The 20,373-nt window shown below is 42.9% G+C and overlaps 1 protein-coding gene across 1 annotated transcript in view; it reads right to left on the reverse strand.

Moving 5' to 3' along the window:
* Positions 1–4,035: 4,035 nt before the first annotated feature.
* Positions 4,036–20,373, reverse strand: part of GCLC (glutamate-cysteine ligase catalytic subunit) — a 42,026-nt gene continuing 25,688 nt past the window's right edge. Inside the window, exons 10-16 of the mRNA XM_056856908.1 lie at positions 18,370–18,482; positions 17,417–17,509; positions 15,019–15,123; positions 8,348–8,429; positions 8,134–8,237; positions 7,265–7,385; positions 4,036–4,251 (exon numbers count right to left, since the gene is read on the reverse strand). Of these exons, the coding sequence (XP_056712886.1) occupies positions 4,043–4,251; positions 7,265–7,385; positions 8,134–8,237; positions 8,348–8,429; positions 15,019–15,123; positions 17,417–17,509; positions 18,370–18,482 (827 nt within the window). The 3' untranslated portion in view covers positions 4,036–4,042. The remainder of the gene's footprint in view (positions 4,252–7,264; positions 7,386–8,133; positions 8,238–8,347; positions 8,430–15,018; positions 15,124–17,416; positions 17,510–18,369; positions 18,483–20,373) is intronic.

Below are 20,373 nucleotides of genomic sequence, written 5' to 3' on the forward strand. Positions count from 1 at the left end.
TCAACAAGGGAAAGCTGAAGAATATTTAAGATGTCTCAAGCCATCATAGTTTTGAGCCTTTTACAAATCAGAGGGAAGGTGTACTGATTGCATATAATAAAACACACGATTTACTAAGCTATGTAGGTACCCACTTAAGACCATCATTTCATAGCATTAGCTTGTTATTTCAATTACATGTGAAATATAGCAGCTCCTTCCCTTCACTTTGAGGCTCATGATTGTTGAGCTCGATTATCTTCACGGAACAAAGCCATACCTTTTTTTGCTGGATTTCCCCCCCTTTCTTCTGCCATCTCATTTCATCCAACGCATACCCCCCCACGAACTCTGGCTGCTGCTGCCAGCTCCTCGACCCTTACCTGAACCTTGTCCCAATGAAAATTTCTCAGCCTTCATGCTAATGTTTCCCCACTTGAAGCAAGAAAGAAGAAATCTAAAAAGACCTTTGTCAAGCATGTACAAAATAACCCCATATACATATAATAAGTGCATATAATCATGTGACAAGCACAAAATCCAAGTGTGAATCAAATATTGCAACAAATCCAACACTTCCAAAATGTAATCAAAGGCTAAATAACAATAGTGCCATATGTGGTGACAGTATCAAAACTACCACTTAAATACACTTTAAGGTTACATAAATCTGAAGATTGCATAGGACAAGGTCCCAGGTATTACTCGTTTCAAAAAACTGTTTGTTCTAAACCTTCCCATTAGAGACAAAATAAGTGGTTCAGGTACTGCCACATGAATCTGGATAAAGTGACCACCCTACATATTGAAGGCAACTGGTTCGGGAAACAGGTTTTATCTCCTCAGATGGGTCATCGTTATCTCTTCACGTTGCTACACTTGCAAATGCTTTTGCTTAATTCTTAGTCTGTCGCATATGACATTATTATTTAGCCGTTGATTACATTTTTGAAGAGTTGATGGGACATATGTTGCCATATACACACGGCCAAGGGCCTTAAGTGAACACCGACAATTGCGGTTGCAGGGCAGCGGTTCTGCTCCAGAAATGGAGCCACCGGCCGGACACATTTCCTGGCTGCTTCCTCCCTGCCGTCTGCCTCTTGGTGTCAGCCTATTGTGGTAAGGCAGACTACTGCTTGGGGGCTGGGGCGGGGCATAAAACAGGTGCACGGGTGTCGCCCCAGCCCCCCCCCCCGCCTATTTAGGGCCCTCTTGCCCACTGCCTGGCCTTGCGTGCCAGCAACAACGGACCCGGCCGGGCTCCTTGTGTTCAATTGATTGTTCTGTTTCCATCACAGCTCAAGGCGGCTTTTAGCACTGGGCCGGATCCATTTAGGGGGAAGATATGCCTGCATGCTTGCCTTCCCCCTGTTGGGACCCTCATAAGGGGTCTTGGGGATGCCCAGCTCGAGGGCTGTTGTGTGGCTCCAATCCCAGGTGGCGAAGGAACCACATAGAGGTTTATGCCCAAGTGGAGCCATTAGTTCGCCACTCTGGTTTCCAGTCTCCCCCCCCCCCAACACTTGGGTTGGAGGATCGTTTCATCAGCCAACAGGGTGGTTGCCTGTTGCCTCGATTCATTCATTGGCTGACAGAGTGGTCACCCAATGCCTGGATCCATGCCCTATGCTTCGCCAATGCTCCATCTGCTGTAAACAATAAACCATTTCCTTTGTGGTGCTGCTCATGCCCTTGGGACAGCAATTGATACACTCTTTTGGATTTTGTGCTTATATTTAAAAAAGGTAAAGGTCCCCTGTGCAAGCACCGGGTCATTTCTGACTCATGGGGTGACGTCACATCCCGACATTTCCAAGGCAGTTTGCGGGGTGGTTTGCCAGTGCCTTCCCCAGTCATCTTCCCTTTACCCCCAGCAAGCTGGGGTACTCATTTCACCGACCTCGGAAGGATGGAAGGCTGAGTCATTTTGTATATACTTTGCAGACGTCCTAACGTTGTAGTTTCCTTTTTTCTTGCTTTTGTCTTGGGACCTCTCTCCCTTTTTCTGTTTTTGGTTCCTCATTTACAGTGCCAGAAAAGACATGCTTCTGGATCTAGGCTCATGTGAGGTTCTTCTTCCAAATTGACCTACTTCCAAACTGACTTACTTTCCTCAAACAAGCTTCACCATTTCAACTTTCTACAAGTATGAACCAGTTCACCTCAGAAGTTGGCCAATGCAGCATGGTAGGTAAAAAAAGCTGCCACATGGGCAAAAAGCAGATAAACAGTACGTTTTCAGGCTATAATATTATCACATCATGCTTGCTTTTGAAGCTCCAATTTATTTGCTATTGGCTTCTGTGGGAAAAACATAATATGAATTGACATTACACTCAAGATGATGTAGTTCAAATTTTATTTATTCATTCCACAGATTAGTGATCCTGTGCCACTCCATTTACAACCTGGAACAAGGATTTCCCTAAAGCACACCTATAAACACTGCACATTCTATTACCTCTACAGGCATACTGTTATGCAATTTCACTGCACTTTTAACATTTTTGGTAAGAAATCATTACACCTTAAGAAATATATGCTTGTTATTATGTACTTCATAATCTATCATACAGTAAGCCACTCTTGCTTTATAGGCAGCTAATATTAAAAAGTCTCCTAAACCTCAGGTTATATGTACAATCGCAGCCATTGTCTTAGTTTTAAATTCTATACAGTTCCTTTCAACTCCAGGATCCTGATTCACAGAAGGATCAGTGAATTCCATGATTCCTCTAGAAACAAGTTATATGCTAGAGAAGATGTTCCCCGTTTCCTATAAACTACATTTAGTTGTGTCATAAGAAAAACAAAATTGAACTTAATTCTAATTCACCACCCTCCTTTTCTGCTATTGGTACACTGCTTATTCTCCCACAATTTGTTTGGTCTCTTGTGGCTTGGGCCCAGTCAGAAACTTAGCTAGACAGAGGCTCCCAATTTTTATTGTGTGGGAAATAAATGTATTATTCTAGCGTCAATGCCCATGGACACCTTAGTGGGGACTCCATGGGTACATATTGTGTTATCAGTACAATGGAGGGAAATATACCTGTCTGCTCCTCCCATCATCAGGGAAGGATCTTCTAGCTGGCCAAACATGAGACCTCGATTTTTTTACATGAGGGAAAAAGAAAAAACAGAAAAAAAGACTGAGCAAGCGCACTGGATTCATGATAGCTTATAAAGGTAGTGCATTATCTGTTTTGACTACAAAAGGATGTGGTGACACTCAGAATTGTTTGCCCTTGAAATGTCAATGCATTTCCCTGCACCCAAGGAAAAAACCTATCCTAAAAATCATGCACACATAATGCATCATACCACTGAGCTGATCAGGTAAAACTAAGGTGACAGAACTGGAGCAAGGGTAAAAACAAGCAGTGGATAATGATTACCATCCCGTTAAGCTAATATTAGTTCTTTGAATTCAAGATTATTTTATCTGATTGACAGCAGAGATGAAGGTCTACTTAATTCTGAGTTTATGTAGCAAGCTGCTCGACTGCAAATCTGAGTCCTATGAAACGTCTGTCAGTGACAATACAAAGGTCGTTACTGCAGAAGACCCTTGTAGAAGGGGGAAAATGTGAATCAGGGACTGAACGTTTTCTTTAAAAGGCAGTAAATTCTTTAGTGCGTTCCCGATAGTCAGAGTAAACATTCAAAGTCTGGAATGCTGAAAATATACAAACGCCCGTTACAGTACCTTTACAAAGTTGTGCGCCTTCCCCCTACCCCACCCCAGAATAAGCATATAAAAAAGTTACAGGCTGGTTCACAATGACTTTCAGCATAATGTTATTAAAATATGTTGATGTTAAATCAAAAAAATATTTTACTATTTACATGTACACAGTATAAACCTTAAATATAAGAATATGCCTATTTTAGGAATCTTTTAAGAGACTATTTTGGGAGATTGGCCCATGGTGTAAATACAGAAGAACCATTTTTTTGGTCTTCCCACTAGGAAATCACAGGTTATTTCACAGTACGGTCGACAGTGCTTCAGCAGAGACTGTGTTCTACCTTCCACCCTAGATGAAAAAGCCTTCCATCAAAAGGCATCGGTTTTAGTCCCAGAGTATTTTACTTTGTTAATGGAGATTCCCAGCAGCTCAGGGCACTCCACTTGCTCCTGTGCAATCTGGTTGCATCGCCAAATCAGGCTGTAATTCATTTCCTCCGTGATCACGCTGTCTTGCTTGTAGTCTGGGTGGCTTGCAACAAACTCTCGCATCCATCGAGCGGCTGTCATCAGCTCTCCTGGGAAGGGGAAAAAGGTCACCAAATAGAAATCCATGTGTTCTCGTGTACTGTCTATGAATATAGTCTATAAAGAGCCAGCATGGTGTAGTGGTTAACAGCGGTGGTTTGGAGAGGTGGACTCTGATCTGGAGAACTGGGTTTGATTCCCCACTCCTCCACATGAGCGGCGGAGGCTCATCTGGTGAACGGGATTTGTTTCCCCACTTCTCCACATGAAGCCAGCTGGGTGACCTTGGGCTAGTGACAGCTCTCTCAGCCCCACCTGCCTCACAGGGTGCCTGTGGTGGGGAGGGGAAGGGAAGGTGATTGTAAGCCGGTTTGATTCTTCCTTAAATGGCAGAGAAAGTCAGCATATAAAAACGCAACTCTTCTTCTTCCCTTTGCTTTGTATTGAAAGCCTGAGGGTTACAATTTTGTCTTGCTATTCCAGCGCCAAATGTAAATTATGAGTCCCCATGACTAGCCTCTGCATTCAATGCAAAGCATGGAACGACCCTTGTTTACTCACCGTGAAAGGTCCTTCTCTCAGGTAAGAAGGGCATCTTCAGATTTGGGTGGTTCTCGCTTGCTCTACCCGGGGTGGCAGGATAAAAAAGGATTTCTGCTTCCTGTTGATTGTGCAGGAACCATCTCCCTCAGTTTCCTTCTTAACGAGCTATAAAAAACTAACGGCGAAAGAAGAGGAAACGGAACATGGCAACATATATTAACAAACTGACGTAGAGCAAGACACCGACTGGTGAGCCTATCGAACCAGAACAACATATATAACAGTGGGTTATAACGCTAACAGAGTATTCGGATGAACACTGGATTCCTCAACATCTTGTCCCTATTGTTTCATCTACCGACTAGTATTTCTTTTCTTTAATTTGTTTCTGATCTGGGCGGGGAAGATGCCCTTCTTACCTCAGAGAGAAGGACCCTTCACGGTGAGTAAACAAGGGTTGTTCTCCACTGAGGGAAGGGCATCTTCAGATTTGGGACCTCCAGGAGCTGTCCCTGAGAGGGCAGGATCGATTATTCATTCGCCACCTGCTGTAAGACCCGCCTGCCGAGGCAGCATCCGCAGATGAAAAGGAATTCTGTAGTGTCATATGAACGTTGAGATAGACGACCAGGTGGCCGCTTTGCAGATGTCTTCCACTGAGGCTTGGCTCGAGAAGGCAGCCAAGGTGGCTGCACTACATACGGAATGTGCCATGATGCCGTCTGGGACTGGAATCTGACTGGAGGAATAAGCCTGTACTATACACTGCCTTATAACTTGGCTGATAGAGGATTTGGATCTTGTTTCCTCTGCTGGCAGGAGCCAAGGAAATGAACAATGTCTCCGTCTTTCTAATAGGCCTAGTACGAGCTATGTAGATTTTTAGAACTCTGCGCACATCTAAGGTGTGCCAGTCCTTCTCTTTCTGACAGGTAGGCTATGGACAGAAGGAGGGTAAGTGGAACTCTTGATCCCGGTGAAAAGAAGTGTTGACCTTAGGAATAAAAGTTGGGTCCGGTCTCAGGACTACCTTGTCCCTGTGGAAAATGCATAAGCCCTTGTTGATGGAGAGGGCACCCAGCTTGGATATCCTTCGAGCAGACGTCACTGCCTCTAGTAAGATTGTCTTCATCCTCACAATAGCCAAGGAGGCTTCCCGGAGGGGCTCGAAGGGTGCTTTGGTTAGAGCTGATAGTATGAAGTGCAGACGCCAGGTTGGGAATCTGTGCACGGTGGCTCAAGAGATTAGAGTTGCTCCCCTCAGGACTGCTCGAATGTGTGGATGATGAGCCAATTCAAAACCGTCCAAGGACTGAATAACCGTGGCAATGGCCGCTACTTGGCGTTTTAGGGTAGCTACTCTGAAGTTTTGTGTGAGTCCGTCCTGAAGGAATGACAGAATGTGGTTTGTCTGTGGCCGGGTCAGATCAATGGACTTTCTTCTGCACCATCTTACAAACGCCTTTCACGAACCGTTGTATATCCTTCTAGTGGAAGGGCGGCGTGCTTCCAGGATCGTGGCGACTACCTCTGAGCTGTATCCGGCTTCTAGGAACCGTTTCCTTTCATGAGCCAGGCGGTCAGCCTGAACCAACCTGGGTCTGGATGGTAGATCGGACACTGTGTCAGGAGATGTGGATGACTGGGCAGTGACCACTGATCTCGGATGGAGAGTTCCTTCAGGGCAGGATACCACGGGCGGCGAGGCCAGTCTGGGGCTATCAGGATCACAATTGCTTGCTCTCGATGAATCTTGCGGATGACTCGAGGTAACAGGGGAAGAGGAGGAAAGGCATACAGGGTGTCTTGCGATTCCTTGGTCCTAGCCCCGATGTTCCTGTGCTCTACCAAAATCGTTACTGGCTCGGCAGAGTGTTTCCGCGGTCGTTTCGGAGGCTGGCGCCATTTTTGCGCCTTTTACTGAAGGCCCTCCGTGCCGCTGTCTTTTGGCCGTTTCTTCGTCCCCTGAGGGCTCAGAGTCGGCAAAACCACGTCTGTGGCTGCCGTCAACATCTCCCTCAGAGAGAAAATCGTCACCTTGACGAGATTCAGCGTCGGCCTTTTTTTTTTTTTTTTTTAAACAGACGGGGGAGATTTGGGTGGGAGAAGGGGGGGAAGCTACACACTAGGAGACAGAAATCACAGATATACGAGGACAGAAAAGGGAATTTCTTTCACCAGGAAAAAACACTGTGCGGAGCTGCTAGCCAGTCGAAGGCAGGAAGAGAAACTGAGGGAGATGGTTCCCGCGCAATCAATCAACAGGAAGCAGAAATCCTTTTTTATCCTGCCTCCCCGGGTAGAGCAAGCGAGAACCACCCAAATCTGAAGATGCCCTTCCCTCAGTGGAGAAGAACGGTGCTCTCTGGAGACAGAGTAGAACATCACCACTAGATGCTTCCAGTGGGAATTCAAACATGTGTCCAACAGATCCTAGTCCAGCACTCTAACCCCAACACCACACTGGCTCTTGTTCAACCATGTTTGTTTATCCTAAGCAACATCTGGACGTTTCCATACCTGATGCTCTCTTCTTTATCAGTTTTAAGTAGTTTAGAATGCTGCATCTTGTATCCACATCCACTTCCATGTTTTCAAGGTAAGAGTTTAAAACTGGAATTAAACCAGGAAACACACCTTCCTGTTTAAAAAAGGCAATGGTTGAAGTGTTCGCTTTTGATTAATCATTCCAACTTCCCCTTTTAAGTGTAAAGATTCACACATCCCGCTGTAGCACCTTAAGACAGCTGGCTCAAATCCTCTCTCATGATGGTGTCAAAAGGATATAATGCATTTACACACTGCTTTTCTCTCTAGTATTAGAGGAGCATGCCTAGTATATTAGGTGCTTTGGAACACAGGCAGGATAATGCTGCTGCAGTTGCCTTGTTGGTGGGCTTCCTACAGGCAGCTGGTTGGCCACTGTGTGAACAGACTGCTGGACTTGATGGACCTTTGGTCTGATCCACCATGGCTTTTTTATGTTCTTATGCTTTATGCCATAAATGTTTTTAAAGTGAATTTCCTTTTAATAACTGAAAACAATCAACGCTAGAAAGGGTTGGACTGAGAAGTAACCTTCACTCCTGTCCTCAGCTAAGGGAACATCATATCAAAAGGGAAAACAAAGGATTGCTTTCTGCCTGCTTTAACTGCAATTAACGTCCAGCCACAGAAAATCAGTGACAGGAAAGCTAAAGAAAACAAGATGCTTGAATATTACCCTACTAAATACATCGAAATAAGCGGTGGAGACTGATGAAAGTAGTTGGGAGACTGTACCAAGGCATAAGCCGTCCTGGAAAAGGTTGCATGCATGCACCCACCCACTTGTGTGTGGATGTTACAGGTAAATTACTTGCTTTGCCCAAATGAGAAGCCACTCTCACCTTCCCATTGATTATTGTATCAATGCCCATTAAGGTATACTCTTCTGCATCTGTTTCCGTACCATTCTGAGCTGGGCCACATCCATCGACTACAGCATTGCCACCTTTTCAAAGAAAAAAGAATGGGGGAGGGAACCAGACAAGGTAATTAGCTTTTTTAGTCATTTTACACTTGGTGTCCATGAAATCAGAATGCAAAGAAGCAGCAGCATACCTTTACTAATATCCTTCCTGAAATAAAACATGCCCTGCCGCACAGCATCCCGTCTCTGCGCTACTTTCATGTTTTCATCCACCTAATAAAGGGGAAGGAGAAAAAAAAAGGTTAAGTTGGATTCCAGAAAAGTTTGCAGTTGAGATCTGTGGGTATTTGAAATGGGTGTTTCATGGATCTTGTTTATGCTTCTGGATTCCTGCATGGCAATCACATATGCAGGTACATAACCACTGGAACGAAACATTAGGATGAACCACACTGCCTGCATGGTGAGGCAGCAATCACTGCCGTGATCACACCTGTGCTCCTCCAGATGCTCTTAAGGAAACAGCTGGTAGCTCACACTGGCTTCTCTTCACACAGTTCTGCATTTATGTCTAAGACCACATGAAAAGGATTTAGTAATGCCTTCCAAAATCCCTTACTAAAGTGAAGAGATGGCAACCTAATACATCCTGCTTGGAGACAATTTTTTTTAAAGAGAGGCTACTGTTCATGACAGAACCAGAACACTTCTCTCCAGTGGGAAAGGTGACACACAACTGGTTGACAGCTGTTCTTTCAGGTAGATCAGCGGTGTTCATGCTGTTTTAGGAAACTCCTGACATTCCCTAGAAGCTTATCACAGGTGTCAGCAAAACCTCTGGCAACATGCAGCTTAAAGGGAATGTTCCAGGGTATACTGAAATAGGATGGGAAGTTATGCAAGTGATAATCTCCTCTGCACCAATGTTACAGCTCTGGGTTGTTCGGACTAGTCCTTACCTGTATTCTGCTCAATGCTAAAGACAGGGGCCTTTACTTTTTAATGGGCAAGTTTTCTTATGCTCTTTAAAATAAGCTGATTTTAAATTAGTTTTGTTTTTAATTATACTGATAAAGGGAGAACCAATGGATTGCCTTGTTGGACAATAGTTTTATTTTTATTGTAATATTGTGATGTATTGCCTTCTCGTCACATGCCCCAAGGGTCCTTTTTATATTAAAGGGGCAGGATGTTAACATTTATAACAAATAAGCTTTCATTCATGGCCAACAAGCTGATTTGGGAAGGATTCCATGAAGCTTTGAAAACCACTGAATTAAAGTACATTACTAATTGAGAAATCCAACTTTCTCCGTGATTTCGTAAAAGTGCATTTATACAGGAAATTGTTCTGTTGCCTCTCCAAAGACCTGCTTGACGCAGCTTACAAATTATCAATATGAAACCAAGAGTTATATTCTTAAATACTGCATTGGAAGAAGTGAGACTGGAGAATAATGTATATACACAAACGTTTATAATTAAGACCAAGAGATCAAGCAGCTGCTTGGCGTAATGCAACCATTGTCCCCATTTATATAAAAAAAAGGACCAAGAGATCAGACGTTTCAAAAGATACAAGTTACATCACTTCATTTATTTGTCCATTTGGATTTTCAGGAGAAAGTGAGTACCAGATATGAAAAAGTGTTAGCTGAAAATACCCTCCAAATGTGCCCTCCTGGGACTTCCTTGTAGCTACATGAAAATAGTATACAGTAACCCAAAGCACAGCAACATTACAAACCCACAAAAGGAAAAATGTGTGCACGTATAGGGGAGGGTGAGGGAGTGTGTGTATATCAGAAAGGGAAGGTTCATAAGTTCACACATGGTTGTTCTAAATGTACCTCAACTAAAAATGAGGGTGGAGGAATTGGCCTTCCTAAGTATCTGAAACACTAAGCCCATGCTTTTCAAGGTTAAAGGAATCTGGCATTAAGCAGCTAGAATCCGACATGGCCTTTGAAGAATTTGTATACAAATACTTGAAGCAATCCTTTGCCAAACTGCTGAAAAAGTGAGCTGTGCTCTTGCCTGGTCCGTGATTTTTAATAAATCAGGGGATACCACATCAAGCTTGCTGCCTCTTAAGACTTGTTTTTAAGGACTAAAATGTTCTGCCTGATGTATAACGTCATCTGCCCTCAAGAGACGAAGACAATTGCAGCTCTTATAAACAAAGACAAGTTTCCACAGTTCCTCCGTTACAGCGTGCTGAGATGCATGGCCAAGAAATCATCAACAGAAGTTGGTTTTTCACACACATACACGCTTTATTTTGTTCATTATGACCTGTATGCCGCACCAATCAACCCACTAGCGAAATGGCATGGTGCCGAGTAGTTAAAAGATTCCCTTAAACAGTCAAATGGCAAGATACAACAAGCAGCTGTTTCACGGGAAAAACTAAATTAAAATCAGACTTATCATAACGCAAAAGGCTTCAAACAAAAAAAATACACCATCCCAGTAAGCTACCCACAAGGCTCCCTAAGCAGGGAGCTCCTCTTAGAGTGCACACCATGAAGGTCAGCTTATTCTTTGCTGTGACGTGCCACCTTACTTATTTTGGACAGCAGTATCCAGGGTTGAGGTGCTCCTCCAGATGCACTATGGCTACAAAACCTCAATATGGCATCATGACAGTATATTAAGAACAATGAAGCAAAGAAATCAGAATGCCCTACTGTCATCTAACTTGAAATAGTAAAGTAATCCCAAATCGGGGGGGGGGGGGGGAGGAAGGGAAGAAGAGAGACTCAAGAATCTCTCAATCGCTAGATTTTTTTTTCCAATTTGAATTCCATTTAAAAGAGTGTTTAACTCACAATTAATCAATCTTGATTTAACACAAGAGAAACATCCCAGTAGAACAGCTCCACTACAAATGTGGGCAACAAAATTTGAGGTGTCAAACATAAGGCCCAAGGACCGGATCCGGCCCCTTGAGAGCTCTTATCTGGGCCATGAGCCAGCAGAGGCAGCCCCTCCCTCCCCACTCTCGATCTGGGCTGACAAGGCATGGCTTGGCCCAACCAAGTGGCATTATGTCATATCTGTCCCTTGCAACAATTGGTTTTGACACCCCTGCTTTAAATAGATATGTGAAATCCTATGTAGGGCTGCCCTCAAGACTGACCTGGAAACTCCAGCTGGTTCAAAATGCTGCCATGCGAGTCCTTACCGGGCCCCCACTGACAGCGTATATTCAGCCAGTACTTTGACAACTTCACTGGCTCCATGTAGAGTACCAGATCAGGTTCAAGGTGCTGGATTTAACCTTTAAAACCCTAAATGGTCTGGGACCATTGTCTCTACAGGACTGTCTTTCCTGGGACGTCCCCAAGAGCCCTATGCTCTGCTAACAGCAACTTACTGGTGGTCCCTGGCCCAAGGAGTGTCTGGCTGTCCTCAACTAGGGACTCACTCTCTCTAGTGAGACCAGGGCCCTGCGGGACTTGATGCAGTTTTGCAGGGCCTTTAAGACCGAGATGTTCTACCAGGCCTATGGTTGAGGGCGGCAATGGCTTATATAATGGCTGGGCTCCCTCCTATCCCCCTTTTCTTTGTTGTTGTTTCATCTTACTGGATTGTGGTGGGGTTCTCATTGCCATTCCCCCAACTCACTGTGGCCCAGTGTCTTATTAATGTGCACCAATTGGTGCAATTAAGTTGTAATGGCTTATTGTTAATTCTTATTGATTTTAGTGTACTGTGTTGTGCTTTTAATGATTGTTAGCAGCTCTGATCCCAGCCTTGGCCAGGAAAGAGAATGGGGACAACAACAACAACGGTTCTCATTGCCAAGTTACAGAAGCCAAAATAAGCAAGATTCTGCTGTCAGAGTCTAAGATTTTAATTTTTTTTTTGGCCGTCAAGTCACAGCCGACTTATGGAGATCCCATATGGTTTTCAAGGCAAGAGACATTCAGAGGTGGCTTGCCATTGTCTGCCTCTGCGTAGCAACCCTGATATTCCTTGATGGTCTCCCATCCAAATACTAACCAGGGCTGACCCTGCTTAGCTTCCAAGATCTGGTTAGCCTGGGCTATCCAGGTCAGGGCTAAACATATAACACCTCAAATCGCTCACCCAGCCCTAAGCATCTATCTTCAGCCACACATCTAAAGGTGCAATGAACAGTTTTGATTTAGTCCTACTGTCTCCTCTACACTTCAGCTCCATGTCTCCACCATGCAGCCTTACGTTCTGACCTTTCAGGCTGCTGCCATCTTCCTACAGTTTCTGCCCATAGCATATAGGTCTTTTATTTTACACCATTAGTTACTTCAGAGACTCCTTTCTTGCTTCAATTGCCTGCCTCCTCCCTCCTTTTCCTCAGGCTCATTCTCTACCTACCCGGTCTTTCCCTCTGGACCCCTTGGTCCCAGATTATCTTCAATATCTCCCACTGAGATTTTAATGCCAGCCAAAACAGACAACTTTCCCTTCTTTCATAAGAACTAGACAGTGAACAGTTTAGTTTCCTGAATGTTTTGTGCTACCGCGTCAGTGCAACTGAACAAGACAGGTTTTAAGTAAAAAGACAAAACATTTTTCTTTTAAAGAAAAAATTCAAATGCTCACCTATGACAGATCCCCGGAAGGTGGAGCTTTAAGGAAAAATATCACAAGAGTCCTGATAACGGACAAGCTAGCATCATTGCTAATAAGCAAAGAATATTTTTCTTATTTGGTGTTTTTACATTTCTTTGTCCCAAAAAAAAAAAAAAAAAATTCTCAGACAGAAAAGTATCTTTATTGTAAAGTCACCATCTTCCAACAATAATTTACAACCTGAATGTAAGTACTGTATATAGTCGTGTTGGCGAACCTATGGCACGCGTGCCGCAGCCGGCACACCGAGCCCTCTGTGTGCATGCGCGGACCCGTCACGTCTGCCTAGGGCTGTGCCGTGTTGCCGTGGTGAGGGCGCTGAGGGCAGTGCTCCTTCTCCCCAAGCCTGCGCTGGTGCCCTCCCTCTCCTTGCACCCGGGGCAAGCCCCTCCCTCTCTCTCAGCTGAGCTGCGGCAGCAGCTCAGCCGTTTGTCAGGGTGCCCCGCCTGTCTTCAGTTTGGACCGGGAGGCTGTGGCCAAGCACCTTGCCACGCCCCCCTCTCAGCTGAGCTGCAGGGCAGCTCAGCTGTTTGTCGGGGGGGCTCCCGTCTTCAGTTTGGACGGGGGAGGCTGTGGCCGAGCACCTTGCCACGCACCCCGTCTCAGCTGAGCTGCGGGGCAGTGCTCCTGCTGAGCTGCGGGGCAGCTCAGCAGTTTGTCGGGGGGCCCGTCCATCTTCAGTTTGTCTGGGGCCCCGCCTGTCTAAAAAAGCATTTAGAAAATTCTACAACATTTGCAGATAATCCTACAAGCCATCAGGAAATCTACAAGGAATTTTCTAGTATTGTAGCAGCTGCAAAGGTGAATTTTAGTAACAGATTTTTACAGTTCCGTAAGATGGAGACAACCCTGTGTTTTCTTACTTCTCCAGATAAAGCCAAATTTGAAGAACTTGATCTGTCCTGCCTACACTGGTAAGATTTAGAAAATCTGGAAATTGAGCTAATAAAATTTCAAGAAAGCTCTATCTGGAAAAATAAATTCTATGACCTGCGTGAAACACTTGAGAAGATAGAAGGGATGCCAAAGGACAGCACAGTTAGTTCTGAAAATGAAATTCTTAAAGTGTGGAATTCTCTGCCAAATAATTTTAAGTCAATGAAAGCACTTGGGATTGCTTTCCTTAGTTTGGATCATCTTATGCTTGTGAGCAGCTGTTTTCAGCTTTGAATTATATCAAATCTGACACCAGAAACAGGCTAACAGATGACCTGAGTACTGCACGTGTTGCTCTCAAACTTACAAAGTATGAGCCAAGGGTAGACAAATTATCAGCATGCACACAACAGCAAAAATCACATTAATTGTTCAAAAAATTTGATGATGTCCTCAAAGATGTCACAAAAATGATGAATTACATCATGGCTCCTGCTCTGAATTGTCGACAGTTTCAAGCACTTCTTGAGGAGGTTCAGGCACAGTATAATTGTTTACTTATGTACAATAATGTCCGGTGGCTGAGTAGAGGACGCGTCCTGGAGAGATGCATGCCAAATGCAAACTTTTACCTTTCAATAAAAAGTTGTATGTATCATTGAAAGCTCTGTTATTGTGTTTTTCTTTTAACGCAAAATATGTGAATGTATGAGTTGTTTTTTCTAAACTAAAACCTCAGTATTCAGGTTAAATTGCCGTATTGGCACTTGGCGATAAATAAGTGGGTTTTGGGTTGCAGTTTGGGCACTCAATCTCTAAAAGGTTCGCCATCACTGGTATATAGAGTTAACCACACTGATTTTATGAGCAGCTTTAAAAATATTATACATTCAAAACTGTGATACTAGATAATTTGATCCTAAATTCAGCACAAATAATGCTGTGGGTTGATGTCTTTGGGAAGGGTGCATCTAGCACACAGCAATGCTATGTGTGTCTGAAGATCTCCTCTAAAGCCAAGCTCTACGCTACCTCTCGGCAAAAGACTTCTGCCCAAAATGGCATCCACTATGGCAGGTTCTCACTGACTTTCCCCAGATTTAGTCACACTTTTCTGCGAGGTGTCACGGCACAGAGCAATTCCTGTCACTATCCATATCCCCTGACTGCCGCTATATGGGGACAGGGCAATGGCATAATCATGTCACCACACAGAGAAAGTTATGAGAACGGGAAGGAGCCTGCCACAGGGCGGTTTGTCTTCAGAAGGGGCCAAATAACATGATGCAACCTTATAAATATACTATTATCAACTTTTCAACATTACAAGGTATTTAGACACAGTGGAAAAAAATGCCAATCTTACCTTGGACAAAGGAATCAGGAAATCCAGTTTGTATGAAAGAATGACTCTGGTCAGCAGCACCACAAATACAACATAGGCAGAATTTTCAAAGTCTGTTAACTGAACCTAAGCATTGGGGAACAAAACAAATATAAACCAACCGTGTGCCAACCACACACAAAGCAGCTGTATAGCAATTTCATGGTCTGAAAAGTGATCTTCAGACACAGGGCCTGATGCAGATGATTTGTTGCCTTGGGGAGGGGAGAGACAAGAGATTAAAAGCAAATTTAAGGTCCATTCATTTCCTCATTGAACACCTGAAGCTGCCTTCTACTGAATCAGACCTTTGGTCCATCAAAGTCAGTACTGTCTACTCAGACCGGCAGCGGCTCTCCAGGGTCTTGCCTAGTCCCTTTAACTGGAGATGCTGGGGATTGAACATGGGACCTTCTGAATGCCAAGCAGAGGCTCTACCACTGTGCCACAGCTCATTATGGCAGAAAGTACTGACTGGATCAGAAGTTCAGCTCAGACTAAGCACCAAAACACAGTTAGATTAACTCCAGTCAGTGTGATTTTGTTGGTCACCCCCCTTACTATGGCTAGTTTTGATCTGCCAAACCAGGAACTGAAGTTGGCTTATTAACCACAGTCTTAATTACAAGTGTATGATGTATGAACACAGACATCTGGGCTTACTCCTGATTCTTCCCCACCAATGTCCTCTCAGGCTATAGAGAGAAGGCAATAAAATCAATATTTGTTAAGGCAAATAAGGATTTAAGTGATTGTCTGTGAACTGAATCCAGGTTTCACAGATATGGGGTCTGCATCACAAGGTAAATGAAGGAAGCCAGATGCTGGAGGCCTGCTCTTTATCTATAAATTTGTGGTAGATATTGCCATGCCCCAGAGATGTAAGGCGCTTTGACACACACCAGGTAGGGAGTTCCTGGGATCTTCACAGCCGCTTGCATTCCCAGGGAGATGAGGCATAAAATGTACCAAGAGGCACTTGGGAGACTCTGCCCTTTGTACAGGTTCAGAGGCAGCCTCTATTAGTGTTCCCCAAGTAACTGGTAGCATGGGAGGCCAGAGTTCTAACAGGGTGGTAGCACGAAGAAGAGGAACATGCTCTACATGTAAACACCCATAGACTGAGGGTGGGTTTATGACAGATGCAGGATCCAGACACTCTTAAAAATGGAAATTGGACATCCTTATTATTGGATTAAACAAGCTACATTTCATACAAATCCCTGATATCAAAAAATATTAAGCATGATTTGCTCAGGCTCACATCCACTTCGTAAGAGTATCCCCTAAAAGAGTATCCCCTAAGTAATCCCTAAATACCAGTCTGCTGGAAGTACAAATACATTGCTAGGAGGAATGCTATCCAACCCTAAAGCCTCCTTGGGAGTAATCCTATTACATATTCCAGAGTAGCTGACTCTTGCAACGCATCTGCTGTTGCTTGTTAAGATGCCAGAATTTGTTCTGGTTATAAACTTCTACAACTAAATGCTGCAAATGTTTCTCGATATCATACAAATAAATCGTTATCCTGTTGTTGTTCTTACAGATTGGGAGTTACTACCCAAATAAATTGTTATCCTGTTGTTGTTGTTACAGATTAGGAGTTACTACCCAAATATCAGGGGATCTGCCTTAATACTGAACTACTGGCAACATCACTCCTTTTAGGCGAATTAGAAATCTACTGCTGACAATTAATATAACACTGGAAACATCTTACCCACCCCCATCAAAGATCAGCTTTGTTTGGACATTAGTTAATGTCTTTCAGCAATCTGGAAAACTTGGTCCAGTTTTAAGTCATTTATTGCACACTGGAATATGCACTTCATACAAGCATAAACAGAGGCATTAGTTTAATTCAGAAAACTGTCTAGTGTCTCCCCTTCTGCAGCAGCCTGATATGCCCCCTGAAATCCCAGGAACGGGGAAAGGCAAGAAAGCTGTGCTTGGTGGGCAGAAATACTTGTACTCGTGGAAACAGTTACCTGAACCCCAAGTTATTTGTTATTTCTTTTTAAAACATGATTTTGTGATTATTAAGTAAGTACGTCAAGCACAAAGAGAGGTCACAATAAAGAGAATGCTTGCTCATTATAATTTCAAGATGCCCCAACGCGCTTTTTGCCAAGTCACAAAATAGGATACGGATTCAACTGACGATGAAAAGACCGCATTGCGATTTGTGGCAAAACCACCACCGCTTTGGATGGAGCTGAACTTTACACCATGATTAAAACCCAAGAGGGTTAATTTTAAGTGACAAGTGATAGGAATGGAAATCATGAATACTTCAATTCTAGCTTTCAGGGATACCGCAAGCTTTTCAACCCAGAAACTGAAATGAAGATTCTGATGGACCGTGCTTACTGCTCACCTCCATGGGTCTGAACTCAACTCTCCATCCAATATCTGAATTTGGAGGCGGTGGCTTAAATCTCATAGTCTGCCAGTTTGTTGACTGAATATTCTGCAAGAGATTAAAAAAACACATTTTATATTTGAGTATGATTTCTACCAGCTGGCCAGAACAGCAATTAAATGTTTACCGGCTCCCAATAACTTGAAGGGACTGATCTTTTAAAACTTGAGATAAAATGCAATGAACTATGAGAACAGAGTGCTTTCATTAGTGGAGAACCTCCCCCCCCCCCATTATCATGAGGTGCTTCAGACTATCACACGCATCATTTGTAAATTTTCTTGATATTATCCAGATCCTTCATGAATAATATCCCAAGCACAAACCAGGAGACGAACAAATATTAAAAATACAAAGTAGTGAAAGGAGTAAATGTTTATATGTGATGTTACTCTAGTTTAATTTTGAAAACAGTAGACGCTTTCATCTATAATTTTAAGGAATGGGGGAAGGAGAGTGTGTAGGCTTTGTTAGAAATATTTCAAGAATAAAGTTTTCATGAATTTGTGTGTTCTAAGATAGCATTTCTTCACTAAATTTGATACAGACTTCCTTGGCAGACTGCTAGATACAACAGGAATACAGATGTAACTTACAAAATCCCAGATCATTTACATGCAACCGCCCTTCTACATAGGAACACTGGTTTGACTTTGAGTAATCATTCATGAGTTTTGTTTTGATTGTACTTTGAACTTCTGTTAATATCTGTGTGAAATTAAAGCCAGACGTTTCCCCTCCCTAAACAGATAATCATCTTATTCATTTCTAGCACAAGAACATTTTTGTAATCATTTGAAAACTGCTGAATGTTTTGGTTACTCTTTTATTGCACAACCCTTAGTTGTTCATACCACACTGAACAGAAATACATACAGAACTTTAAGTAAACTGGATCAGGATACAACCTCAAAATGGTCAGATTCATTTGCATCATCCAGATGAATTTTCTCTTCAAATAAAGTCAACGGATCTCGAATAAATAAGTGAGCAATGTGCTGTGCCAAAAGATGGTCTATACCTATAAAACCAACAAGTTTGGAATATAAGCCAAAAGAAAGAGCAAGCCTATTAAATACCACAATTAAGGACAAGTAGCAGCAGAAGCAAATACACATTTGCACGTAGTTACCTCACCAAACATGTCTGGAGGAGAAGAGGAACACTTGCCACATGAAAAATGAAATGGAACATTTTGGAATATAAAGGAAAATCTCTCCCTTGATTGGTGCTGCTGTCTTTTACCAGAGAATATCTATTTAGTATGTATTTCCAGTCAGCAATAAGGGACGCATGAAGCTGCCTTATACAGAATCAGACCCTTGGTCCATCAAGGTCAGTACTGTCTGTTCAGACAGGCTCTAGCAGAGTCTCAGGTAGAGGTCTTTCACATCACGTAACACTTCATTCTTTTGTTTTTTAACTGTAGATGTCAGGGATTGAATCTGGGGCTTTCTGAATACCGAGCAGGTGCTCCACCACTGAACCACAGAACTTCACTACAATTTCCCCCCCCTAGAGGCAGCAACTTATTCAGAAAGTGAATTTAAAGCAATAAAATATCATATTCCAAATACAGCTATTATTGTGATGTCAATCAACTCCTTCCTTCAATGGTACAGCTACTAGCCCATAGACAGTGAGCTAACCATACGGAACTGCTGGACAGAATTTTAAGAACTATTTTATTCCTCATGGCAAAAAATCTTAGATGAGAAACTGTCATTGTTGGGCTTCTCGCAGGATATGTTATTAGATCTTGGGAAAACTGAAGCTTTCACCAAAATTAAAAAGCGCATTAAAGAGCTTGATTATAACAGCACTACTTTTCATGCTTGCCGTGTTTGTTCATCCCAGTTCTTCGAAATACCACCACCACGTGGCTTTCCTGCTTATACATATTATTTGACAATTCCTCGTCTTACTAGAGCCTTCTGTTTAGCTAGATTGAATGCTAACCCCTCTATGGCTATGCAGGGCAGAATTTTGAATATACCATATCCAGACAAGACCTGTCCTTGCTCTTCTGGCTCTATCGATTTACTAGCTCATGCCCTTTGGAATGCTGCTTTTACGAGGAACTTCGATCACATTATATCTCCCCCCTTTTAACATACAAATCTAAAAAGATTTGTTTCAGTCCTTATATCCCTCAAACACTAGATATATGCTGCTCAAGATTATGGATCAAGGAGCTTCTAAGGGATGAAAGGAAAGGAAAGGACTATTTTATTTTATATAATTTATTTAATTGTATATATGCCCTTTACATTCGCCTTGTGTCTCTTAAATTCAAATAAACCCAAAATAAATTTCACTACTGGAACTGTGATAGCAGGATTACAACCACCCAGCAGAGATTTTAGCTTATTAGCTACAGGCATATCTATTTCAGGAATAGATTGATCAGCTGCATTCTTAATTGCTTATATCTTCTACAATAAAATAAGACATGCTCCATGGTTTTGATAGAACCAGTTCTACATCCACATAGATGTTCAGAGTAGGGCTTTTTAGAATGGCTCCCACTCAAAACAGCTGTGGGTAATACACTGAATCTTGCTAAAAAGAAAGCTCTTCTGTAAAGTGAGATGTTTAAGAAATCAATATACACACAAGAATTTGAATATGTAAACCCAAAAAAAGCAGGAGAGCACACACGGCGGGCACGGAGAGCAGTGCTGTTTAGGTGCCACCGGAACAATCTTTTTTTCACCAGAGTGCAGCAGGCTATAGAAAAAGACATAACTGACAAAAGGGAATTTTCCAATCCAGCCTCTGAATTTTAGCATCTACATACCCAAACCAGGGATTAAGGCATGATTCTTTGGATAAGAAACTTAGAAGGCTACCCTCAGGAAGACTAAAGAGAAATTTTAATCGAGAAATTTTAATAACCCGACCAAAAGCCC

The sequence above is a fragment of the Euleptes europaea genome, chromosome 10 (assembly GCF_029931775.1).
Source record: "Euleptes europaea isolate rEulEur1 chromosome 10, rEulEur1.hap1, whole genome shotgun sequence".
Taxonomy (NCBI): Eukaryota; Metazoa; Chordata; class Lepidosauria; order Squamata; family Sphaerodactylidae; genus Euleptes; species Euleptes europaea.